Genomic DNA, 27,972 nt, shown 5'->3' on the forward strand with positions numbered 1-27,972 from the left:
GGGCTGTCTATGATGTTTGGTTAAGATGTCCATGAAAAAATTAAAAATAAATTTGTCAACTCTGATTGGTGGGGGGTGTGGCCAAATTATTTGTAGGTGGGGCTACAGTGAGGTCTACATCTAAAAATGTTGTGTCTTAGTTTCAAGATATGATGAAGGAGGAAAAGAAAAATGAACTGTAACAGAAGTAGGGAACAAACAAATGGTAGGATGAGTAGATAGTTCCAGTATTACTTGCAGGCTTTGTGAATACCAGATTGAATAAAATGAGGATGGCACCCCTTTAATCTTTGTTCTATTTAAAATAGCGCTAAATAAAATTACCACTATCTAAATTTCCAGAACTTTCTGCGACAAATCCAAATTCTGATGTTATTTTTTATTCCAATGCAATGAAATGGGTTAAATATTACATTGAACTTTGAAGATGTCGAGAGAGCTGTGATTTGTACATGAGCTTTCAAATTATAAATTTCCTTGCATTTCTCAGAAATGTAATCTGATTTTGTATTTCCCATTTCAGCCTTACTATAAGATCCTAATCCCTCCTCTGCCAGAGGGGACCAGTAATGCTATGTAAACTTAAGCACTGAAGGCTTCTGTAATAGCAAATGGATTAAAACCTACCTGCCAAATAAAATATGTGATCATTATCTTGACTGTATTGTGGTCTCTTAGCAGCATCAAGGGGAAAGATCCCATGCTGCTGAATTGTAATTGGCAAAATATATACTATAGACATCAAAATGATAGTTGGTTTGGTTTCCTATGTAACAGACAGATCCTACAACCTAATGAGTTGTGCTAAATGACAAACTCAGCACTTCTACATCTGACAAACTCGGCTCCGCTACATTTGACAAACTCGGCCCCGCTACATCTGACAAACTCGTCTCTGCCACATCTGTGTATATAATGTTTAGGACTTCAGTTTCAAAGCACACTGCAGCAACTCTCCTTTCAGTTAATGTCATGACTATGCTGGTAATAAGGTACTGAGTATATCAAACTGAGATTACACTGAATTCTGCTCCAACTGTTTAATCTGTACTAACAGGCGGGTTAGCTTTATCCTGCCCGTGGAAAGTGCCCTGACACTGCAGAGTGGTGGTGCTGAACGGACAGCTCCCTCCACCAACTCGGATTTGCACTGTTTCATTATCCCAGTTTGTTTGCTGTTTTCGTTCCCTCCCATCTGCTCTGTGTGTCTCTTGTAAATCGGATCAAGCCTGATTCCCCTCACGTCAAACCACATGATCCCATAAAACATTCATCACCTCTCAATCCCTGATCCAGCTGCATAAAACATTCATCGTTGCTTTTCCTCTCACTGCTTCTCCATAGAGTAACCAGGGAAAGGCAAAGAACAGTGATTTCACCACAGCGCCTGGCAGCTAGAGGAAGCACATCACACATTGATGGGGGAAGACAGGGAGATCTCATTACCAGCTGTGCTCAGGCTGCTTCACAAGTCCCACATACACAAGTAGTTACCATTTGGGAACATGCAGATCAAGCAATGGATACTCTGAACCGCTGCTGAATTCTATCAGGATTGTTTCTGGTTGCTTGGATGGGGAATATTCCTGGCTGTATTTTGGAGTCTAATTCATTGGACAGAAGTTTGAATTTCCATAGGATTTCAGGAATATCAGAAACCTCAGAATGACAGCAGTGTTTCCTGAAGGTAAGCTGATAAGGATTCATTATTATTTTACCTTTGCTAATTCCTGCAGGTATTGCCACAGGACTCTAGTTTTGTGTGTGTGTGTGTGTGTGTGTGTGTGTGTGTGTGTGTGTGTGTGTGTGTGTGTGTGTGTGTGCGTGTGCATGTGTATATATATATGTATGAATTTATATATATAATTACTATTATTACATAATCTACATTTATGATGCATAGTATAACCAGATTTCTTTCTCTCTACCCAATGAAGTTTTTGCAATGTAATATAAAGAAGTGCAATAAATATTATGCAAAGTCAAAGTCAATATTTCCCTAACGAACATAAACTGAAGAGAATGTTGTAGGATGATAAGAATGAGAGATAGAAAATTGCAATGCTATGCTCTATCCGAACAACTACAGTGTAATATATAGCATAAAGTAGGTCAGGAATCCAGAAGGACACTTGGGAGACAGCTACCGGATCTTGCGGTGAATCAGTCCCAGAGGTGTCTTCAGCTCTTTGCTCTATGTAGCATGATAAAGTCGTTTTTGTGTGTGATATAACAGCGGAATGTGCTCTTCATATGGTGGGTTTAGATGTTTCCTGCCGGGAGAAGTTCCCTGCTGTCCATTACTGCATTTTAGGGTATTTAGTGAATCTATGGATAGGATACTACATCTTCTGCTGCGCCCTATAAAGACGTGCTGCTAATAAATGTGACCTGGCTATTGTCCCTTACTGTACCAGATATAGTAAAACATGAACATTAAGTTTGCAAGGTGAAATACAGACAGCTAACAGGGACCCAAAGCTTGGATGCAGCTTTGTCTTATAGTGCTAGTTTTTACCAGCGGATTTATTCCCACCTTAGCCTCCAGAAGATTTGGAGTTGTGCACTGCCTGTTATGTAATATTTCGCAGTCATGATACTGGGGGTCAGCACACTCAATACCCTTACAGCAGGCAAGACATGTAAAATGCAAACAGACACCCACCACACTTACAGGATTGTGGGTGTTAGGGGCACGGGCTGACAGAAAAGGCAATCCCTGGCATCCTGCTAAAAGTTAAATGCATTCATTGTAAGGAATAAGAACTCACTATAACTAATCTTCATTTATCTGACACATACTGATATATGCGGCCGGTGATATATACAGATGGAATATATAAATATATATATATATATATATATATATATATATATATTAGCTATAGGATAGATAGATAGATAAATAATTTCATCTTTGTCGTAATCCTGTTCAAACAGATGTTTGATTGTTCCATCTGGATTATAACAGTAACTCCATTGCTAGGAGAGTGGTAAAGGTGCACAATATATCTATATATATATATATATATATATATATATATATATATATATATATATATATATATATACATATAGATATGTATAGATAAAGATTTATAGAGATTGATAGATAGAGATATATCTATCTATCTATCGATCTATCTATATATATATATATATGTATATATATATACATATATATATATATATATATATAGAGTGAGTGCACCTATGCATTGGACTTGGAGAATTGTACAATTCAACCGATTGCATTATAAAAGGCAAAGCATGCTGAATTATGTGTACATTTTGATGCTATTCAAATCCTTTCATTATTTTGGCCTTGGGTATTATTTGCTCTTTGTCAGAGTTATCACATATACCTAAGTCCATTATGGTATAATATCACAATGCTTACTATCTGAATAGGTTTTTCATTGTGCAGTTCAAAGTACCTTCCATATATATATATTCCATCATCAGTGGATTGAGGTTGTAAACCTGTGACAATTATTTGCACTAGAGGCACTGGAATCTACTACTTCCAATACATGTCTTACTTATAATATCTTAGAAGATGCGTGAGTTAGCGTCTGATATATATTCTACATCATACTGTATGTAGCACAGAATATGTTTCTATTACATCTTTCAGCAATGTAATTTATACTGGTAAGACCCTATAAGAATAATCCTTGCTTTGGACACTATCCCCAGGTATTAACTTTGCACATTTGTGTTATTTTCAATGAAAGATTTGCTAATCTTGTGAAATGACTGGTTTACTGCAGCTTTATTATGTCACGTGAAACTCTTTTCAGGCCTACTGAAGATCATTTCTATTCTATCAATCACTGTTCAGGATGAAGAGAACGCAGTCATATATTTACTTGCATTGAGGTTAATGTAATTCATAGCACCTATAGTGCGATTGGAGCTTTGTTATCTTGTCAGAACTATTTAACTGAATACAATCCAGGCATGTCAATTATTCTACACCAATATAACATTATGAATTTCACTTTTCTGGGCCATTTCAGACTACTTAACCTAACTGAAGTAATGGGGCTTATTGAACTTACATTATCCAAGATTCAGAATTATTGATTTATCTTTTGTCTGTATGGGAAGGGAAAGGGATTATCGTCCACACTGTTGGATTTGGATTTTGAGCTTTGATGTTCACTTATGAGGCCTGTGCTATATAAATAACAAGCTATGCAGCTTCTCCTTCGTTGTGGTTTGGTTAGCATTTTATGAACGGTGTACAAAAGGAATGAATACCTTCTAATAATAGTGTTAAAAAGTCTGCACTTTTTTTTGTCCTTGCATCATATTTTCAGATGTGGCCTAGTTCCCAGAAGGCATAATTTATCTTTAATAGCAAAAGCAGCACAAAAAAAATACTGACCTCCCAGTAAGTGTGAGGCAGAAAGGTCTGGATTTGATCTGGTTTATGATTCTTTTTGTATATAAAAGTGAATGCAAGCAGTCTGTCTTACCTGCACGTCATTCTTATTATATACCATCAAAGAAAGACTCCAGCATAAGAACACAAAGTCCTTATAACTTCTCCCCCACATCAAACCCCTCCCCCCACTACGTTTTCTCAGATACTGCACCAAATAAGTAAACAGGTAATCCATGATCTCATGGTGGGTTCTGGACATTATTTTCTGCTCTGCAGCAGGATCTGGAACCCCAAATCTCCACAACAGCATGAAGAACCAGTATCCATTATTGCGGCCCCTCAGCAACACCTACGCAAGCCCGCAGCTCAGCCTCCATCGCAGCTAAAAAAAAATATATTCATTACGAACTCTCCATTTTTTCTGGAAATTTCCTTAAAAAAAAAAAAACATACCTCAAATTTGTTCAATTTTAAAAGTTAGAAATTGTCTGCTTTTTGAACAATTCCAATTTGTTAGAGAGATTCCTGAAAAATAATTTCAACACAGGGACTCCTACTGGTTGGACCCTTAGTAATAAGCTGTAATCTGCGAAAGAAACTAGCAGCAAGTGTTTAATTGCCCTGCAGCGCCACCACTGGGGAAAATGAGGTATTTCTTGGGACCTAATGAAATCAATGAGTCTACACAAAAGAGACACTCTTTATAGCTTCTCTCCACAACGGCTTACTGATGGAGGACCCAAACAGTAAATCTCCTCAATTAACTTAGAATGCCCTAATAGCGGAAAATGGGATTCTAAAGCAGTTTCAGATTCTGGGTAAATTCTGAACATATATGGCCTTTACTCATGACAACACGCCATGAGTAAGGACAAGTGACTTGTCCCAAACGCGTAGGCCCGCTATCTGATGCATCCACCCCTTTGTATATGGACTTTTTAATACATTTGGAATAAAATTTAAATATGACTTCCTTTTAAACTCAGCTCTGGATCAAATTTCCCTTTTTCTGCCTTTAACGTATATGTGTGTTTATATCATACAGGGATCATTTAAGTTTCAGAATTATTTTTAATCAAATAGGTTTCTCCAAATTATATTTTTCTGTGTTCTGTTGCTAAAAGGCTCCTCTACTTGAGCCAATACACAAAGTCCATCTATAGTTAAAAGCTTTGGTGAATTCACTATGAATTACTATAGATTCACTCATACCCTATGTATGCTTTGTTTGCCCTTCAGGGGCACTGCAGGACAAGCAAATCTAAGAATCACAGCACAATAAAATAATACCTCCTCCCGATAAGCTTTTGTCAAAACTATTTTGCTGCAAATGTTTGCTATTAATACAAACACCAGTCAGGTAGTATAGAAACAATTGCATCCAATCCCAGCAAAGAGACAAATAGATATCTTTTGACATATTTTTAAAGGGGTATTTTGAGAACTGACAATTATCACCTATCCACAGGATACATGATAAGTGTCTGAAAGCTGTGGGCGCCACTGATCACTGTGCAGTGAGGAGGAGCTTGAATTGAATAGAGAACGACCATGCATCATGAAACTTTATGTCTAACAATAAATATTAACAATAGGAATTTAATGGTATGACAAGTTTATAAGTATAAAATCAGGAACACAGTTACAATTTCAATTTTATCTCCAGGCCCCCTATATTCAAGTGCAGCCCAAGCTCATTCACTTGAATGGATCTGTGCAGCAAGTTCATTTTCAGGATCGATCATGGTCCCGGTAGTCCGACCCACACCGATCAGAAAGTGATGGTCTATCCTAATATATTAGGTAGGAAGGTACTTTGTTTGGACCAGGTTCCTCAATACAGTTACTTTTTCAAGTTTGTTGAGGCAAATCTGCCCCAGTATATTTGTGACAATTTTCTGACAATCTTCTATGCGTGGCAGTTACCTGGCAATATGGTGGACAACTTATTTATGGTTTATAAAACGTTCCTGCTGCAACAGAAGTCAGCTCAGCCTCACCATGCTCTATCTCACCCTTTTGAGGTTAGGGTTGGCTGGCGCTTAAATACAGAAGCCAATCTGAGCATTAGAGATGTGTGAAATCAGAGACAGGAGGAAGAATAAAATTGTATTCAATGATGAAATTGGTTTAATAATAGGGCAGAGATAAAAAGTATCTGACATTGAAGGAAACTGGAGTTTATTGGATTCTGAGGGGCAACTCATCTATACAAAGTCAGTTCCAAAAGGGGGTTGTCTTCTGCTGGCCGTCAGGGCCCATTATTTTGTCAGAGCCCACCGGAGGATCCAGTGGTACTTCGGTGGGCCATTACAAGCCTGCTGAAGAAAATAAATAGCAGATAAGCATTACCCAGAGTTCAGCGCTAACTGGGCAAGTTACAAACATATCACTATAGACAATATGTGGAACGCCAAATAAAAAAGAGGATTGTGCATAAATAATGTTTTAGATTTAATCTTCCCTCCAGAGTGAAAAAAGTCTTGGGGTAACATGGTAAATAATGAATTCATAAAATGGCATTTGAACAATCAGTGTCAGAGCCTCTTTAAGAAAACAAAAAATAGAGGGTCCTTTTTAATTGCAAATTCAGGACATTATCTGGGATAGAAATGCTACAGTTAAATTTTTCATATTTTAATTCACTCATTAAAACTGTGTTTGGATTTGCGTATGAAAGTATATTGTGTTTAAATCCCAGTGGCTTTTTACTAGAGATCTATACAGCTATTGAAGCCACCTAGCGTTCCCTCTGCTGCATAAGCAGTTTGCATTTTCTTTATAATGGATTATATAAACTGTAGATTTTGTCTTTGAAATGGATATAAATCTTCCAATTTACTGCAAATATTGCATACATTTGAATTTAAACAGGTAATATGAATGACATTGAAAACTTAAACATGGATCCTCAAAATGGTTATTTCCTCCTATATTCAATTGGTACAATTACAAAGTAATGTAAAGCAAAGACAAATAAAGTAAAATGTACATTGCATTGAATGTCTGGTAATATTACATAGAATTTATAATTCAGGATGTAACTATTTAAGAAGAGATTTAAAATATATTTTTTCACAAAATATAAATATTATGCAAGCTATAAAACAAAATGTTTTGGTTTTAGATTGTTTTTTTTATTAGTAATCTAATGTCTGTCTGTATTCTTGCAAATCAGAGTCATTAACAGCAAAATATTCTCTCACTAACCTAGAGAGCAGATTTCTGGGTACTTAACAGGGTATTCTGGTCTTAGCAAGTGACGGCATATTTCTAGGACATCTATATCTATATCTGTCAGGTCACTTGTTGCTCGTTGGGGTCTAGCCACAGGGACCTCAACTGATCATGACGCCTAGGCCCTTCGGCACTGCTCTTGTTCAGATATTTGCAACTGGGCCCATTTAAATGAATGGGGCTGAGTTACCGTAACTGCACAGTGCTTATACTGCAGCGGCGCTGTACAGTGTACAATCCAGGAATCACAATGCTCTTTAGAGTGCCACTGTCCCTTACTTCTGGCAATTGGTGGGGGACCCCCCATTGGTCGGCAAGTGACGGCAAATCTTAGCAATATTAGATTATTCTAGTGATTTTGCTTTATTTATCTCCAGTTTTCTTATACCAACTGCTTGAAACCTATAACTGTATTTTGGGATCTGGTTATTTTTTATAAATGGATGACATAGTTCTAAAAATTCATAGTTTAAAAAAAACCTATTTCCCATTCCAAAGAACCTCTTCTTCACTGATCCTAGGTTTACCATCAACTACAAATGCATGGAAATCTATTGAATTTCCATGCCTATCTCTGGTGCAAAAAAAGTAAAGAACACATATTTTCTCTGTCTCTTATGTAGCTTCTAGACAAATAAGTATTCAGGATAGCGCATACAAACTCGTAGTACAATGCTCTTAAACTATCTGCTTAGGAATTGCCAATATATGTCATGAAGATGAGGATCCATACTTCAAATATAGTGAAAATGATCCTAAAGGTAACAGTACTGTCACAATTAATTGGGTAACAGTTACCAAAACTGTCTAATAGAAAAACTGGCTTTGTTGCCCATAGCAACCAATCAGAGCGCAGCCCTATTTTTCAAAAGTAGTGTTAGAAATTGTAATTATGCTATGGGCAACATGGCCAGTTTTTCTTCTAGACAGTTTTGATACATGAGGTCCATTAACCCAATAATAAACTTAAATATGTGAGAGCCATTAGTCTTATACAAAGGTTTGTCAGTTTACTCTGGTACAAACCAACTCTTTAGTGGTATATCGTAACATTATGGTTGGTGTTTGTAGAATTGAAGAGAGCTTTCTTACTATGATATTCACAATTATCACTCTTTAAATACAATCTGACATTTCTGGATCTAGTTCTAGAATTTTTTACCTTATACTACTGCTTACAAGACGACATGCAATCTCACATAATGAAATAATATATTCTGGACTTTTAAACAACCCACTGACTTATTTGTCATGTAATACACAATGTACAGTACCATTTCTCCTCATATTATTCACGTTTCAAAAATTATAGTTTAGATTTCTGTTATAAATCTCTTAACAAATTAGTCTTGTCCAGTGTATTCATTCTCAGTTCTGAAAAAATATTTCAAAGTATTTCAATGTATTTCTAGTGACTTTGTAGGTCCAGATATTTTGGAACACTCTGCTTGATGTTGATTGTTTTGTTATTTTTTTCAATGGGAACAGAATTGAAAATAAAATTGCTTATTTTATGTTCTCAGAATATTGGCTGATTGACATTTGTCCAGAAATGATAGTTAACTAAAGTTTAGAAATTTTGTAAAGAAAAGGTAGCACACCAATGTTTTAGAGAGAAAAATTTATTTTTACTGGATTCACCTTTTATCGACATGTAGAGACATTGAAAAACAGTTCAAACCATGCATTTTTAATGCTGACCATAAACTCTTCAGCTAAAATCCCCAAATCTATTGAAAAATTTATTTTACAGGTTGAATTTTTCTCCTCGTATCTTGTTCCAAGGGACAAAAACCAGATAACTCAAATGTGCATGTTTTTGGTGGACTCTTTAGAGCTGTACAAAAGCTACGAGATATTTTTGGTAGAATTTAGTTACTTACCTTAATGTAAAGAAGCTACATACATAGAGGGTGTGTTACCCCACCTATATGAACATTTTGGCATGGCTAAATATAATTTTTGTCTTGTCAAAATAAAAAGAATCAAATGATCTTGTTTATCTGGTAGATTCTTCTATTACCAGACTGGAGCCATTGTTTTTCATCAATTTTGTAATTTCTAAATTTGTATGAATGAGATAACTGGCACAATTTATCTCTGCCACTATATTTAACATGGATAGTTAAATGTGGTCTCTTTTCCTATTGCCCAGTGACCTAAATATGAGAACTACAGCAATTCACTTATACAATAGGTAAACAGTAAGGTATCTAGAACAAAACAGTAGATTTAATTTATAAACATATCAGGTTTACTCCTCAGTACCACATAGAATGAAATATAGACACACAGGCAGATTTATTAATGCTGTCTAAGATTTAGACAGCGTAAACTTAGACAAGGCAGTAGAACATTTGCCAAATTGATCACAGTGGTGCATGTTGTTTGATCAATTTAGCGCATATTGCTGGACATTTTAAAAACTATTCTCTTCCTTATACCTCCTCTTGGTTTGCTTAGTTAAGCCAGTTTTTCCGCCAAAATGTTGACAATTCTACGACACAATTTGTCTTTAAGCCACACCCCTTTCTGCTAAACCACGCCTCCTTTCACCTACAGTTTTACAGTGAATACGTAAATGTGGCACAAGGCGTGCACCAGAATTCTGCCTCAATTTGACCAAACAATCTCCTGCATCTAATTTATCATGTATTTGTTTGCTAATTAAATTATGTATGTATTCTGTTTGTTATACTACATTTGGGTTTTATTTTTTCACATTGCCAAATTTTATTACATTTTTGTGATTGTGATGATTATTGTTGTTTGTTTTTTGCTCTTGGAGACTTGAATAGGATTGTTAACTATTCTATTTTTTTATGCAAACAGAAAGCTTGATAGATGATAGATAGATAGATAGATAGATAGATAGATAGATAGATAGATAGATAGATAGATAGATAGATAGATAGATAGATAGATAGATAGATAGATAGATAGACTGATATACGATAGATAGATAGATAGATAGATAGATAGATAGATAGATAGATAGATAGATAGATAGATAGATAGATAGATAGATAGATAGATAGATAGATAGATTAGATAGATAGATAGATAGATAGATAGATAGATAGATAGATAGATAGATAGATAGATATCATCTTAGTGTGTTCCTAATGCAGAAATAAGTAAAATATTCCCAATGGGTTTCTCCATGACATAACTCACCAATTTACAGAATATACAGTAGGTGCATTATGTGAATTATTATGAATTATTAATCAGTAACATCAACCATACATTCACATAGTCAATAGTGGATAAAAACCTAGGTTAAGCTGATATCCGCTTGCAGTAAACAATCAGAGCTATTACCTTGAGAGGGAAGCACTAAGAAACCTATAGATACATGTTAAGACACATAATAAGAATACATTACTGTATTTCGCCATATTGGGTGCTGGCTAAATGGAAAACATACATTGTGTTGGCTTATGACTGTATTTATGTGTACAAACACTAAAATGCAGCATCACAATTTTGCCATTGGAGTCATGTATGTCTATTAAAATTGAATTCCCTATTTATAGAAGAATACAGTAGAAATGCACAAGAAATGATCTTCTTGTCAGTGTAGCACTGCTGTGATGTAAACCCTAATAGACAAGCAACTGATGTCTTATGATTTACTATGTTTAAATAAAAAAAGACCATTGTAAGACCCTTGTAATAATATACCCAAGCTCAAAACAAAGATCATTCTAAGTATCTCTTTATACAAGGGATATATTATGTGTGTGTATAAAATGTTGTTTCAAAAGTTTATCTCTGCATAACCAGTTGAAGTATGGAAACTTTCTAGTGGAACTATGGAACCTAATGCTATATCTACTATCAATATAAGATTTCACATACCTGGGTGATCGTCCAGGTATATTATCTGATTGGCTCTAATGGCCATGAGGGCAAATAGGCACACAGGCATTTGTGGTGCCCACTTCGAATCAATATGGCAATCAATATGGCAAGAAATGTATAGCCTAATCTACTTAAGCAATTTTTAACCATATTAGAGACATAGCTAAAGACTCATTGGCCTTGGTACAAAAGTTTATTCAAGGGAATTATTAGTAATAATCATGCTTAGGATAGGTCATCAATATCAGATCAGTGGGGTTCCGACTCCTAGTACCCACACTAATCTTCTGACAGAAGCTGCCTCTTCATTGCTTACCTGGCACAGCTCCATACATTCAGTAGTGGCTGTACCTGGTATTGCAGCTCTTTGCAGATCAGTTTCAGTCAAGTGAATGGGACTGAGTTGCAGTACCAAGCACCGCCACCACCGAATGTATGAAGCTGTGCCAGGTAAGCAATGAAGAAGCTGCAGTTTTTGTCAGGGCGATGCGGCCTCTTTAATAAGCTGATCTGTAGGGGTGCCCGGAATCAGAACCCCACCGATTTGATATGGATGACCTATCTTAAGGATTTGTAATCAACATCAAAGTCCTGAAATACCCTTTAACACGTGTCGTGTAGAACAAATCTTCCATTGCTTCATGGAAACTGTTAAAAAGCAAGTTCATTTCTGTTGATTGATCCTTTTGTGGGTTTTAAAAAAAATAAAAAAAATTAGAGTGTATTAGCCTACAAGTATTATCGATCTGGTTGACTTCAAAATGTTTGTATGAATGATCAAGCCATCAAGACATGTCAGACTAAACTAGCAGTTTTGGGATGTAGAAAAAAAAAAGGTGTAATACAACGGAATATGCATGCGCAAAGTGGTGAATAAGCGGCTGTAAGGGGCCGATCATGCCATACAAGTCTAGCTTCAGCCGACAGCCAAAAATACTAAACATTACAGATCATTGTTTTGGCAGACAGTAGTCTTCCGTCAGCCATCAAAAATGATCATTTGAGTAAAATTTTAAAATGATGGTTCGCCGGAATGGTCAAAATCGTCCATTTCGGACAACTTTCATCTTATTTGTATGGCCAGCTTTAGACTTATTAATCAATGAATGTTAAAATAGCCTGAATACCATATGAATGCATAATACCTGCATCAGGTGTTCATACAGTATGTAAATATAATGAAGAACAAATTCCAAGAACAGCAGTTCTCCTGCTTGATGACAGTTTCCAGCCAGCAGCAAAATATTTTTTTATCTCCTACCTTTTTACTGAAATGGGTGACTTATAACTATAAAGAATGTTGCATTGATGCCAAGTTTTAAATTTGTTGACTAACTTCAATTATAGATTTGAAAAAAGTAATATAGATGAATATACACAGCCACTATATTTCTCCACTACCCATCCACATGCAATTTCATCAGTGTTTCAGTTCATCTACATTCACTATTATCGACAAGATTTAGAAGTTTCAATTGTTGAACATTTTCTTGTTTCATCTCACAATACACATAAAAAAATCTTAGAATTTGTTTCTTTTTACCTAGTTACAATCACCTATCATTTCTATTTATCTTTAATTATCTCGTCCACTTACTTTTCCTTATGCAGAGAACGGCTCACTGTGTTCTTTATTGCAGTCGTAAGGAAAATAGTGTTATCCTTATAGTCCTACACTAGATGGCTGTCTTGTCATTTTTTTCTGCTGCTATATTATTTTCAGATATAATGTCCAATGTTTTATTTGCAGAATAATCATCTAGTGTTATTTACATGACCATTATTTATTCAAAGTATAATATAAATAATCCCCTTATTTTACTTATTAATTATATATGACAAACAATATTACAGTAATAGACCTATTGCATAAATAAAAGTGCGTAGTGTTTCCATTTTTATCCAAAATGGCACATATTAAATGCCTTTAAGATGCCAATGAGCGCCTGACCTTATGTTTTTTAAGGTCCACTTAAAATTGATTCAGTATTTTAGAAAATATTACAATTCTAGACAGCTATTTCTTGCCTCCTTTTACTTATTGCACATGTGGGAACAATAGTACAAAATTACTGAATAGCTCATGCAAGATCAACCATTTCCACTTTCAAATTTTACCATGTACATTATTTCACCACCAGATAAAAACATAATTTTATATATTTATACTGAAGTAAATTCCGCTATCGGCTTTTATTATTGTAATCGGTCATCTATGACATAGAGTAAGTATATTTTTTGCTGAAAGCATTTATTCCATTTACTTTTGAGACATAAATTCACCGTAGAAATCAGAGCATAGTCCATAGGGGAGTAATAATAATAATTCGAAACCATGGATAATAAAATATGTTTTAAAAAAAATAAGAATTTTCTATCATGCACATATTTTTAGATACAATTTATCAAAAGTCATAAAAAGATTTATCAGTCTTTATTAAATAATAGTTCATTTCTGGAAAACTATGCACATACCATAAGCCTGTTAGGTATTCACTAATACAGGGTCTGCCAGGTCTACTGAAAGAATTGTACCATTGAGCCATTCTTTACCAGCCACTGTTAGGGTATGTGCACACACACTAATTACGTCCGTAATTGACGGACGTAATTCGGCCGCAAGTCCCGGACCGAACACAGTGCAGGGAGCCGGGCTCCTAGCAGCATACTTATGTACGATGCTAGGAGTCCCTGCCTCGCTGCAGGACAACTGTCCCGTACTGAAAACATGATTACAGTACGGGACAGTTGTCCTGCAGCGAGGCAGGGACTCCTAGCATCGTACATAACTATGATGCTAGGAGCCCGGCTCCCTGCACTGTGTTCGGTACGGGACTTGCGACCGAATTACGTCCGTCAATTACGGACGTAATTAGTGTGTGTTCACATACCCTTATGTTTGGTTGATCCATTGTATAGTGCAAAAGATGTTACCATTTGCACTACACCGCATTCCAAATTATTATGCAAATGTTATTTTTCGCTGATTTTCCTAAATAGGCGATGCAAATGACAGTCAGTATAATCTTCAAGCCATCAACCGTTGGAGTATAATGCAAATTTTATTAAACAAATCTCCTAATGATAACAGATTTTTTTTTAGAAGTAAAAAACTCAAAATGCACTGTTTCAAATTATTATGCACAACAGAGATCAAAACATTTTAAAGGTTGTAAAGAGAACTAAAATGGTAATTTGTTGAATTTGCAGCATCAGGAGGTCATATTTACAGAAATCAAAAGCTCTTTCAATCAAAAAAAACTTAACAGGCCAAGTTACATGTTAACATAGGACCCCTTCTTTGATATCACCTTCACAATTCTTGCATCCATTGAATTTGTGAGTATTTGGACCGTTTCTGCTTGAATATCTTTGCAGGATGTCAGAATAGCCTCCCAGAGCTTCTGTTTTGATGTGAACTGCCTCCCACCCTCATAGATATATTTCTTGAGGATGCTCCAAAGGTTCTCAATAGAGCTGAGGTCAGGGGAACATGGGGGCCACACCATGAGTTTCTCTCCTTTTATGCCCATAGCATCCATTGACACAGAGGTATTCTTTGCAGCATGAGATGCTGCATTGTCATGCATGAAGATAATTTTGCTACGGAATGCACGGTTCTTCTTTTTGTACCACGGAAGAAAGTGGTCAGTTATAAACTCTACATACTTTGCAGAGGTCATTTTCACACCGTCAGGGACCCTAAAGGGGCCTACCAGCTCTCTCCCCATGATTCCAGCCCAAAACATGACTCCGCCACCTCCTTGCTGACGTCGCAGCCTTGTTGGGACATGGTGGCCATTCACCAACCATCCACTACTCCATCCATCTGGACCATCCAGGGTTGCACAGCACTCATCAGTAAACATCATGGTTTGAAAATTAGTCTTCATGTATTTCTGAGCCCACTGCAACCGTTTCTGCTTGTGAGCATTGTTTAGGGGTGGACGAATAATAGCTTTATGCACACTTGCAAACCTCTGGAGGATCCTACACCTTGAGGTTCGCGGGACTCCAGAGGCAGCGTTTTATCCCATGTGACTGCTGCAGCCTGTGATTGGCTGCTGCGGTCACATGGGATCAAACGTCATCCCAGGAGGCCAGCCTGGATGAAGAAGCACAGAATTCTGGGTAAGTATAAGATTATTTTTTTTCTGCGTTGCATTTTTGGCGGTGGAATCGCAGCTTTTCCGCTGCAAAAAACCCAACATCTGCTATTTGTTGCGGGTTTTACCTTCCCATTGAATTAAATTGGGAAAACTTGCAACACGAAAGCAGCGATTACGCAAATACAATTGACATGCTGCGGATAAAAAAAACGCACCGCAGGTCAATGTCTGAAAGATTTTTGCACTCAGCATGATACCGTAGCAGCAGTGTGGATGAGATTTGAACAGATCTCATCCACATGCTGCGTAAATGCTGAGTGCAAAAATCTTTCAGACATTGACCACAACGAAATCCGTTGCAGAAAATCTGCAGTATTTACGCCGCGTGTGAACTTACCCTAACAGAGTCACTCCTGCTCATGGGCTTAGCTGGTATTGCAGCTCAGCTCCATTTACTTGAATGCATCTGAGCTACAATACCAGACACAGCCTATAAGCACGAGTGGCACTTATACTCCATTATTAAACCCTGGCCATAGCCCAATACATATAAACTGTAAAATATACAATATTTCTGATTAGAATAAGGAAACTATTTTACGAGTAAATAATAAAATTAACCTCTTCAGATTATTTTGATATTGATAAATTATCCAGCATGTGTAGGCGAAATTTCAATTCTATGATAACATCACAGTAATGCATATTAGATTGTACCATAAGTGTTGCACAGGTTCTTTTGGACATATTACCCTTTGACATTAGTCCATGTGGCTGTCCATGGTCTTAGTTTTACTGTAAAGTGACAGCATGCCAATGTGTTGAAAGTCAATTTCACATATGAAACTGTACATTTGTATTAGCTTAAAAAAAACATTTCATACCAGCAGGGACAGATTTGCCTACAGCAACAGTGTAGCCTTAAATATAGATGGCAATGTCTGAGGGGATGCCACATGATGCTCTGCATTACTTTCTTGTAAGCTGCCAAGAGAACTTATCCAACACTGATACCCTTTACCAATAACAGAGCATGGAGACTTTGTCATTTGACAGCTGCTCAATTCTCTCTGTCCTACATCACTGTCTGCCAGCACAGATTGGCGCACTTACAGTATATCTGAAATGAACATTTAACTATTTCAGACTACATTGTTTCTTCATCAAGACAACTTATTGAGATAATGAGTTGATTCACATGCAGTCCTATGTAAAACTACAGAAGGATATTAGTTTAAGGGTAGCTCTGTGACAGTCTATATCACAATTACGGTTCAATTAGATCATCCATGATTTGACTGGTATACCACATGATCATCAAACTGAGATACGTACCACTAGAATAGGCTGGGACAAGGCACAGGCAGATCGGCAACTGTCTTCTGATCCTTTGCGATGTGATTGATCAACAGTTATATCAGCTGGTTCCTAGGGATTGATTATTTTAACCACTAGGTCACCGAAAAACACATTCACAAGGACAACCAACCTACGTACCACCAGGACAACAAGTGCTGTAAACATTAAATTGGACCCAGCATATATTTATTGGTCACCAGGGTATGACCACTGTATAAGCGGCTATGAATTGCTAAAGAAATATACCACAATATATCACAATATCTAGATATACAAAGATATTGGATAGTGTATGTACTACTAAATCGCCAAGGACTGGAAAAATTTAAAAATTACGAAGTAAATAATGTCAGAGTAGTTCTGGATAGAAATATTTAATGTGAAACTTTGCATTTGCAAAGCTGTAAAACCCATCAGGGAGGGGGAGTAAAAGATACTCTATACATAAAGCTATCTGTATAATTCTGACCTGGATTACTAAGGCTATGAGATAAATTGCACTTATTCTCAGTGGAATTAATGTACTGCGCAAAACACTGGGAATGGTTTATGCTGCGACATCTTGAATATAATGCCACCAATTGCTAGTATCACATTCAAATACTTAGGTACAATAAATAAGCAGTTAGACATAGAAATGAATGGGGCAATAGCGCGGCAGTCTGAAGACCCATTCAATGGTATAAAACAATTTGAAACCTGCTTTAACAAATGAAAATGGCCAATAAGTTATATGTGGAATTATTGAGCATTGTCAGTCTGAATTATTCTTTCCTGACACAGCTGGTTCTGCAGTTCTGTACTGGAGATCTTCACTCATCATACTATCATGGAAATGAAAAGCGAGAACCATCATTGTACTTTGACAGTTTTGAGTTTCTGTTGTTTACTCTTATTGAGTCTTTCCATCGTGACCCCTCGCAAACCTGCTGTAACTGTATGTGTGTGTGTCTGTGTGTAGCAGAGCTGTGTGTGTGCATGTAGCAACGCTGTGTGCGCGCGTGTAGTAGTGCTGTGTGTGCGCGTGTAGCAGAGCTGTGTGTGCGCGTATAGCAGCGCTGTGTGTGTGCGCGTGCACAGAGCTGTATGTGTGTGGGTAGTGGAGCTGTGTGTGCGGGCGCAGCGATGCTGTGTGTGTGGGCGCAGCGGAGCTGCGTGTGTGTGCTCGCGCAGCGCAGCTTTGTTTGTGTGCTCACGCAGCAGAGCTGTGTTTGTGTGCTCGCGCAGCAGAGCTGTGTGTGCTCACGCTGCAGAGCTGTGTGTGTGTGCTCGCGCAGCAGATGTGTGTGTGCTCGCGCAGCAGAGCTATGTGTGTGTGTTCGCGCCTCTGAGCTGTGTGTGTGTGCTCGTGCATTAGAGCTGTGTGTGTGTGCTAATGCAGCAGAGCTGTGTGTGTGTGCTCGCGCATTAGAGCTGTGTGTGTGTGCTCGCGCAGCAGAGCTTTGTGTGCGTGTGCAGCGGAGCTGTGTGTGTGTGTGTGTGCGCACGCAGTGGAGCTGTGTGTGTGTGTGTGTGTGTGTGTGTGTGTGTGTAGTGTACGCAGCAGAGCTGTGTCCTATTTTTGTGCAGCAGAGTATGCACGGGTGCTGCTGATCCTTCATAGCCGCTTATCAGCTGTTTTGAAGAATCAGCGGCGTTCACACCCCCCACACACACACACACACAAATCCCCCCAAACATGAAACTGTACCATACACAACCCCACCCCACTGTTCTTTTTCACGCAACACGTTTTTTAAAAACGCTTGCGTAAAAACTAACGGCTCGCTTTCCCATTGGTGTAAATGGGAAGCTTAATCAAGCGTTTGACGATTTTTTTCACGTGTTTTTTTGTGCGCTTTTTGACGCATAATTAGGACTCCCATTGACTATGGGAAAATTTGGCGCATTTTACGTGCAAAGGAATTGACTCATCACGTCTTTATTTACACAACGCTTATTTACACAATGCGGTTTTTAAAAACGCGTGTGTAAAAAAGCGTATTGTATGTACTAACAGCACACTTTACCAATTATGTAAATGAAAAGCATAATCAAGGGTTTTTTTATGCGGTTTTTGGAACGTAATATGCGCAAAAAAAAAGTGTCAAATACATGCCGAGTGAACCTGTCAACTCAAAAGTCATTCACTTCACTTTCATCATTCTTAGGGTATGTGTACACACAAAATCAAAAATGTCTGAAAATACGAAGCTGTTTTTCAAGGGAAAACTGGTCCTGATTTTCAGACTTTTTTTAGCAACTCCATGTCGGAACAGAACGCCGTATTTCCCATTGAAATCAATGGGCAGATGTAGGCATTCTGCTTCCGATTTTTACGGCCCGAAAAATGGCCGAAAATAAGCCGTGTGAACATACCGTTAGGGTATGTGCAAACGTAGTGTTTTCAGCTGTTTTTTAGGCCGTAAACATCCTGAAAAACGGCGGAAAAATCGAAAGCAGAACGCCTCCAAACATCTGGCCATTGATTTCAATGGGAAATACAGCATTCTGTTCCGACGGGGAGTTTTTTTACACCTCATTTAAAAAAAACGGCACGTAAAAATACGCCCGCGAAAAAGAAGTGCATGTTACTTCTTGGGACATTGTTAGGGGGCGCTTTTTCATTCACTCTATAAAAAAACAGCTCCAAATACGGCCGTAAAAAACTCAGTGAAAAACGCAAGTTTGATTACAAAACTGCTGAAAATCATGAGATGTTTTCCCTTGAAAACAGCTACGTATTTTCAGACGTTTTTTTAGTAAGTGTGTGAACATACCCTTAGCCTTTTGGTGTGTCCTATAGCTTCTGCCAGCTGCATTGTACAATCACTCCCAAAATGACAGCCGGACACTGCTTATCAATTTGAAGACACCTTTTCTTAGCTTGCAGCCAAAAATAGGGAGGGGGTGAGATTCTCTCCCACATTTACGGCAGCTGTGAGTCAGGTTGCTTTGCGTTATTCACCTTGCTATAATTCTGGGAAGTGCTCCCTCTGGTGGCCAACATAGGAAAACGTCAAATTATTATTTAATTTTTAATACTTTCCACCATGTGGAAGAAAAAAAAATACAGCAAAAAACATAAAAAATATAATAGAAATAAGTAACTTAGTTTTAAAAAAAAAAGCTTTAATTCGCGACACATTCCCTTTAACAAGTTTGCTAAATTGGAGGATGAGAGGGATATCCATTTACTGCAGCAAGACACAGGGAATGTCTGTCCAATTAAAGACAGGATGACAGTCTAACAGTAGGTTGCCACCCTGGTGCTCGGGATTGAGTCACAAATCAGGTTGATCCATTATTGGGGGGGGGTGGTGGTGAGGAGCCAGCAATAATGGTTCACTTTGGGTCCAATGGAAAATTGAGAGGCAGGTGGAAGGTTCTTAAAAAATTATTTCAGGCATTTAATTGTAAATTTAGGACAAGGACCTCAAATGTAGTATTTTCTGAAATACTTCCTCTACCACACACCACATTTGATCTCTAATAATTTGAGTCCCTACTATCAATTCATCAATATTACTACAACCTATATCACATTCAATAGCTCTGTGGTTGCATATTTCAAATAAATGCTTGTAAATAGACTTGACTTCTAGTTTTTGGTTCCCATTTTTTTCTCATTGGTTTACCCCATATATAGTAAAAATCAAACTCAGTTGTCTTTATTGATACTTTCCTTGGCATAACATTCGTGTAGTGCCATGCCAAGGAGGGCATAGATGAATTAGCGCATTGCACTACATTATGGTGCTGGTATTGAAAGTGTTGCCATGAAAAGAATCAACCTAGAGTTTGTATTTTATACAACTCATTGTGATATCACTAAGTGTTATCTGTGGTTTTCAATCGGATTCCTGGTAAATCTACTCAGCTATTCTAAAGTAGATGTCTAGTTTCTGTCTTAAAAAATGGTTATATTGAAAATTATAAGCAAGTAACATCTGTATATCATTTACCTTTATGTTGCAAGCAAGATTTAAGTATATCACCCTGCAATGGGAATTAGTTTACACTAATGTTTCTATATGTCGTATACAAAAAAATATGTATCTACAAAAAACTGGCCATTGCAACAAAACTTCAACCCCACTGGGACAGCAATTATACTTCTAAAACATAAAATATTAAAAAAAGATGGTTTGTAAATATGACTACTGAAATTTGCCTTCTTTCCCCTCTAGTATTGAGTATCAATAACCGCAGAAAAGTGTTTTAATGTCTTCGGCTTCATAACGGAATGATTTACAAGAATAATGGAGATGCAATTTAAAAAAAACAAGCCTGTTAAATCTTGTAAGGGCAAAGAATATTTTAACCTTAGAAAATAAATACAATACTGTCAGTTCTTTTAGCCAGACAGCAATAACCACTAAATATAACAAAATAAACCGCACTAAAACAATGCAATGACTGTGTACATTTACTGAGTTTACTGCCTTTAGAAAGAGAAGAACAATAAATAAATTAGATGTAGAGTCATAAAACACAACAGTTGACTATCCCCAATGATTTTTCTCTAATTAAATATTTCCACCAAATAAATGGCAACTAAAGAGTTTGCAAATATCTGGAGACACATTTGTTGCAAAAAAAGTTATAAGCATCTTCCAAGAGCTGAGGGTTAAAACAGATTAAAAATCTTTAATGTATAAATTTATATTCAGGGAACTCATATAGAGTGAGTGGAATTAAACTTTCCTCAGCGTCTAGGTGGCCAGAATAGGTGTTGTGCTTCGTTCTCTGTTTTTAATGTGTTGTTTTTTTTAACATTTAGACATTTTAACATTAGAGGTTCATTCTGTGTTCCTTTGGTCTTGGTCCTGTTTTGTGCTTTCTGTTTATCATTTTCATGTTTTTACACCTACATGCTTCAAACTCAAATTTTGGTTAATGTTCTCTATCCCTTTCTCCATTTCCATCACCATGTTCAACCTTGAAAACCCCAGGGAGTGTCTTTTTTATTTTTATTTGGTTATGTTAAGGTGACTGGGTATATTTACATTGGCACAAAGGTTGAAAATAGACACAGGTCCATCAAGTTCAACCTTTCTCAATCCATTACACGAGTTTCATTGCTAAATTAGTTATAACACTCAATTCCATTCGTGAGTAAATAATCATCGAGCTGTTGTTTTTAAATTCTGACAAAGTATCTGCCATTACTAACTCTTGGATAGGGCATTCCATAGTTTAGTTTAACTGTAAAGAACCCTTTCCTATATTGATGTCTGAAATGCCTTTCTTCCACGCGCAAATAATGTCCCCATGTCCTTTGTAGAGTCCTTCGAAAGAACAAATCATGTGCTAGTTTTTTGTATTGACCCCACATGTACTTATACAGTATATGTTAATAAGATCGCTTCTAAAGCATTTTTTTCCATGCTGAACAAGACCAATTTTTGTAGCCTTTCATTGTAAGAGAGGCCTCTCATCCCATTTACTAATTTAGTCACCCGCCTTTGAACCCTCTCCAGCTCTTTTATATCTTTTTTAGAAAGTGAAGCCCAAAACTGAAACCCATATTCAAGATCTGGCCCTACAAGGAATTTATAAAGGGGTAATAATAAATTTGAATCACAGGTTCTTATCTTTCTTTTTAAAGAGAACCTGTCACTCGCCGAGAAAACTGCAGCTGACATAGATTAGATTGCATGTGCCTCACAGATTATTCAGCTTTTTATTTTGTTTATTCTAGCCCCCACCATTGCTGAGATATCGGTGACATTAGTTTTGGTGCCCGATATGCAAATAAGGCCTTTGACTGTCAAGTGGGCAGGTAATACCAGTCACTTGATAAGGGGTAACTGCACACTTGACAGTCAAAGGCCTCATTTACATATCGGACACCAGAAATAACCGTCCCGATATCTCAGGAGCAGTGGGGGCTAGAACAAAGAAAGAAAAAGCGGCAGAATCTGTGAGGCGCCTGTAATCTAAGATGTCAGCTACAGTTTTTTGGGCAGATGACAGTTTCTCTTTAAACACTCTACAATCTTATTTGCTTTTGCAGCTGCTACCTGGCATTGAGTACTGCTGCTTAGCTTACTTGTATCCAGAATACCCAGGTCATTCTCTTCTTCTATTATCCCCAGTTTTTTTCCATTTAATGTATATGCATTAATACTACTACTGCAGCCTAGGTGCATTATTTTACATTTATTAACAATAAAATTCATGCTGTCAGCTTATCTAGGACTTTCTGTAATATTTTACAATCATACTGAGTTTTAGGTATCTTACAAAGTTTTGTATCATCAGCAAAAACCCAACTATCTATAATAGAGATCAAAAAACAATTGCGCATAACACAGGTCCTTGTGGTACCCCACTGCTGACTTTAGCCCATGTTGAGTAAGTACCATTTATAACGACTCTTTGTTTTCAGTCCCTTAACCAAGACTTTACGCATGTGCTTAAATTTTCCCTCTGTCCCTGCCCTCTGTAGCTTTAGTACAAGGCTGTTGCCATCTGGGCTGAGGGCTTTATCAATATTTATTTGCTGAGACGCAGCTGTACTTCCTCCTGTGTTAGGTAGGTAAACTTGGTTTTAAACCTTTTTTACTTTTGACTGAATATCTGGCACTGGCAGCTCACCAGTGAACATCAATGAAAAGTATTTTTTTAACATAGATTGTAAGCACTTGCGAGCAGGAGGCCGTCAGGGATGCGTTGTTATGGGAAGGGAGTATGGTATTTTTTTGTTTAGTAGTGGAATCCCAAGTGCCCCGATTGCCCTGTTTGACTGTCTGATTTCTACTAGGACGGTATCCAGCTTGGATACAGTCCTAGAAGACATCAGAGAGTCAGACAGGGCAATCGAGGCACTTCCAATTCTCAGCAAATTTATTTGGGCTGAAACAAATTGGACAGTCATATCGATAGAATCGGCCCCTATAAATAATTAATAATGAGAAAAGGTGATATTAATAGAAATATAGCTGTTAAATGAAGAAGTTCATGCCAAAATCAGAAGCACTGTTATGAGTTTAAGTCAAGTACAGGGCCAAATTGTAGAGAAGGAATCAATTGCTTCACCAAGGGGCCTCCACCACCATCCCTTCCCAGACACCTCCAGCAGTAGGACATGGGAGTTCAAAATTAGCTAATGTGTACCTCCATCAGTATAAAAGCTTTTATTACTAAGGGTAAGAGTTATATTTTTCTTGCAACAAAACTTTTTTATTGCAATAGGTAGAGGACAATTAGCAGTTGCCAGATACCTCTGACTTTGCTTATCTTCTAGTTGAATGAAGTATCGGGCAGGTTATAATCCAATATGCAGAAACTTGTTTCCCCACCTGAATATATAGGGGGAATATTAGATTGTCAGCTGATCCTTTTTATATCCAACATAAGCTAACCTCACATTACATACACTGCTCCTGGGGAGGTAGGGATACCAAAAAAATTTCCTTTGCACAAGGATGCGCACTAACCTTGATCTGGCCCTGGGAATTTAGTGTTTCTATGTCTATCTCCTGTCATCCTTGTAATCCCTAAAAATATAACTCCAGTTTGAAAGTACACAAGTTGATCTTTTGGGGTGTGCATTACTCTTTCAGGTCCTTATTCTTTAAGTTGCTCCTGGAGCAAGTTGCCAAACTATAGATAATTTTTTTTCTGAACCACAAGCTGTAGACTGTTGGAAAACAGTCTATAGCCCGTTAACAGGCTGCAGGGAAGCTAATGGTATTTTGCTGTCCATGTGATTTTCTTGCTGTAGCTTAACACCTTTAGGACACAGCCTGTTTTGGCCTTCAGGACACAGCCGATTTTTTCAAATCTGACATGTGTCACTTTATGTGGTAATAACTCTGGAATGCTTTTACCTATCCAAGCAATTCTGAGATTGTTTTCTCGTGACATATTGTACTTTATGTTAGTGAAAAAATTTGGTCAATAAATTCAATATTTATTTGTGAAAAACTTCACATTTTAGCAAAAATTTGCAAAAATTTGCATTTTTCTAAATTTAAATGTATTTGCTTGTGAAACAGATAGTAATACCACACAAAATAGTTACTAGTTAACATCCCCCATATGTCTACTTTATGTTTGCATCATTTTTTTTCACGTACTTTTATTTTTCTAGGACGTTACGAGGCTTAGAACTTTAGCAGCAATTTCTCATATTTTCAATAAAATTTCAAAAGGCTATTTTTTCAGGGACCAGTTCAGTTCTGAAGTGGCTTTGAGGGCCTTATATATTAGAAAGTCCCCATAAATCACCCCATTTTGAAAACTGCACCCCTCAAGGTATTCAAAACCACATTCAGAAGGTATTTTAACACTTTAGGCGTTTCACAGGAATTAAGGCAAAGTAGAGGTGAAATTTACAAATTTCATTTTTTTGCCGAAATTCATTTGTAATAAAAAAAAATCTGTAACACAGAAGCTTTTACCAGGAAAACGCAACTCAATATTTATTGCCCAGATTCTGCAGATTTTAGAAATATCCAACATGTGGCCCTAGTGTCCTAATGGACTGAAACACAGGCCTCAGAAGCAAAGGAGCACCTAGTGAATTTTGGGGCCTCCTTTTTTTAGGAATATATTTTAGGCACCATGTCTGGTTTGAGGAGGTCTTGTGGTACCTAAACAGTCGAAACCCCCAAAAAGTGACCCCATTTTGGAAACTACACCCCTCAAGGCATTTTTCTAGGGGTATAGTTAGCATTTTGACCCCACAGTTTTTTTGCAGAATTTAGTGGAATTAGTCTGTGAAGAAGAAAATCACCTATTTTTCTGTGGAAACATAGAATTTTTTCATTTTTACAAGGAATAAAGGAGAAAAAGCCACCCAACATTTGTAAAGCAATTTCTCCCGATTACGGCAATACCCCATATGTGGTCTTAGGCCTCATTTATACGAGCGTAATATACGCGTGAAAAACACGCATGACACACGGACGCTCCTGCGTTGCATGCGCAAAATTCACGCCTCACTTGTTATGTCCATGAAAAAGAGTTTATAAAGCTGGACAAAGAAAACAAAAACCAGGAAGTGCTTGCGTTTTCACTGCGAGTGGGCAAGCCTATTGACACAGAACTTTCCCTCCACTGACATCTGCTGCCATGCCGCGTGGGATTGACGTGGAGCGCCTCATCGCCCTGGTCCAGGGCCATGGTGCGATTTGGGACACTCGCGCGTACCACGACCGCACGGTCAAGGAGGACGCCTGGGAGGAGGTAGCGAGGGAGCTTTTTGGCGAGGAGTGGGAGAGTGTCCGAACCCGGGACCGCAGTCGGTTGGGTGAGTACCATGTTTTTTCCTGCAATGCAATGTCATCCCTATTGAAGAACTGGGGCCCTGTATGTGTCTTCCGCGCATTTGCCCAATGACCTTTTGTGGAGCAGGCGCATCACCGTGTACCATGTCATTGGCAGGGCAGGGCCCCTCATTTTAGTGAGAGGGCACAGTTCTTATGGCGTTATATTTGTTTTCACTCCAACAGTCCAAGACATCAAAACACGGTGGCGGAGCTGCCGGGACCAATTCCGCCGAGAAATGGGGGAAAAGGGACGCAGCGGAGATGGCGGCTCGCGTAAGCGCCCCTACATGTACACAAAACAGTTGATGTTCCTGAAGGACATAATGGAGATGTGCACGTAAGAGATTCTGCTTTTGCATGTGTCTAATGTGTGTTCGCCCATGTCCTGTTTGCCATCGTGTTGTTGTGGGCATTGTTCTATATTCTGTTCTTACGCAATTTTCCCATTATAGAACCACCAACAATTTGGAGGATACAACTGAGGAGACGGACATCGGAGAGTCTCTGCCGGAACCTCCTGCTGCCCATGTCCTGCCCCTTAGCCCCGAGCCGACACCCCTGGACCCCGCCCCTGTCCAGTCTGCACGGGCCGTCGCCTCTCCGGCTGAGGAGCGCCCCGTGCGTGCCCCCACTCGCCGGCGACGTGCTTCACAGGCCTTTGCTGCTGGGCAAGTTGATAGCCGGGTCCTTGAATATCTACGCCGAGCCGCGGATGAGGACGGGAACGACTCCTTTGGGCGCAGCATCGTTCCCCTACTCCGGCTGGTCCCCATGGATCGTATGGCCCGTCTGCAAGCGTCGATCATAACCTTGATCGACGCCTCCACACCGCCCCACAATCCAAACCACTGCTTCACGGCCATTGAGCAGTGGCGCGGATTAGCCATGCCGGCCACCACGCCCCAGATGCCGGCAACATACCATCCAGCCCCCCAGATGCCACGGCCGCACCCCTATATGCGCCCTATGACTCCCCACTTCCCTGCCCCAACGTACCACGGACAACATCAGCACCACTATGCTGGCGAGGAACAACCTCCGCAGCTCCAGGTCCAGCATAGTGGTGCTGAAATGCCGGCGTATTCCTCCCCGGGCCACCACTACCAACACCTGTGAGTGTCTTGGTGTCGTGATATTTGGGCGGCCAATTAGTTTTTTATGAAGGGATGGCAACTCGTCCTCTCATGTAGATTACACCATGTTGGTGTTCGTTTGTTTCTACAATATGTATGTGTATTTTCCTGACCACACCATGTTTCCGTTGTGTGAATTCCGAACACATTAAAAACATGGATGTTGATTGTTTCTATTGCGTGTTGTTTTTATTTTACACCCCTCAACACAATGTTTGACCCACATTTCTTTTGGCTATACCCTCTCACACTTCTGGCCTTTGGGCCCAATGCATGCACACGTGATATGAGGTTTTAGTTAATCTCTCGGGGTTTGACATTGTTTGCAAGAGGTGCGAATGTTTGGGTGCTGTCATGGGCCCCGAAGCACACTAAGTACACTTGTAATTGGACTTGCATAACTTTAGGCCGCCCATCATTCTATCTCCAGAAAGCATGTTGCCAAATGTCAAAAGTCCTGCTCAAACCCCGACAGATGTAAGCTCGCAACCTGCGTCAAGGGTCCTCATGTTTTGCGAGTCCCTAACCCAACACGAACCCCAAAAACTTCAAAAAAACCTGGCCACATGTGACGTGTGTAGTGAAGCCTCCAAACAACAGACAACCCTTCAAAG

The 27,972-nt window shown here is 38.4% G+C and overlaps 1 protein-coding gene across 4 annotated transcripts in view; it reads left to right on the plus strand.

The window, feature by feature from the left end:
* The first annotated feature begins 852 nt into the window (after positions 1-852).
* The window catches only part of RTN4R (reticulon 4 receptor), a 243,255-nt gene continuing 216,135 nt past the window's right edge, over positions 853-27,972 (plus strand). For 3 of the 4 annotated variants that reach the window (XM_075831081.1, XM_075831074.1, XM_075831089.1), the window contains exon 1: positions 853-1,687. Coding sequence is in view for 1 of the 4 variants with exons in the window: in XM_075831089.1 (XP_075687204.1) it covers positions 1,666-1,687 (22 nt within the window). In the remaining 3 variants the exon portion in view is untranslated. The remainder of the gene's footprint in view (positions 1,688-27,972) is intronic. The other variant, XM_075831095.1, reaches the window with a different exon arrangement.

This window comes from Rhinoderma darwinii, chromosome 1 (genome assembly GCF_050947455.1).
Source record: "Rhinoderma darwinii isolate aRhiDar2 chromosome 1, aRhiDar2.hap1, whole genome shotgun sequence".
NCBI classification, from domain to species: domain Eukaryota; kingdom Metazoa; phylum Chordata; class Amphibia; order Anura; family Rhinodermatidae; genus Rhinoderma; species Rhinoderma darwinii.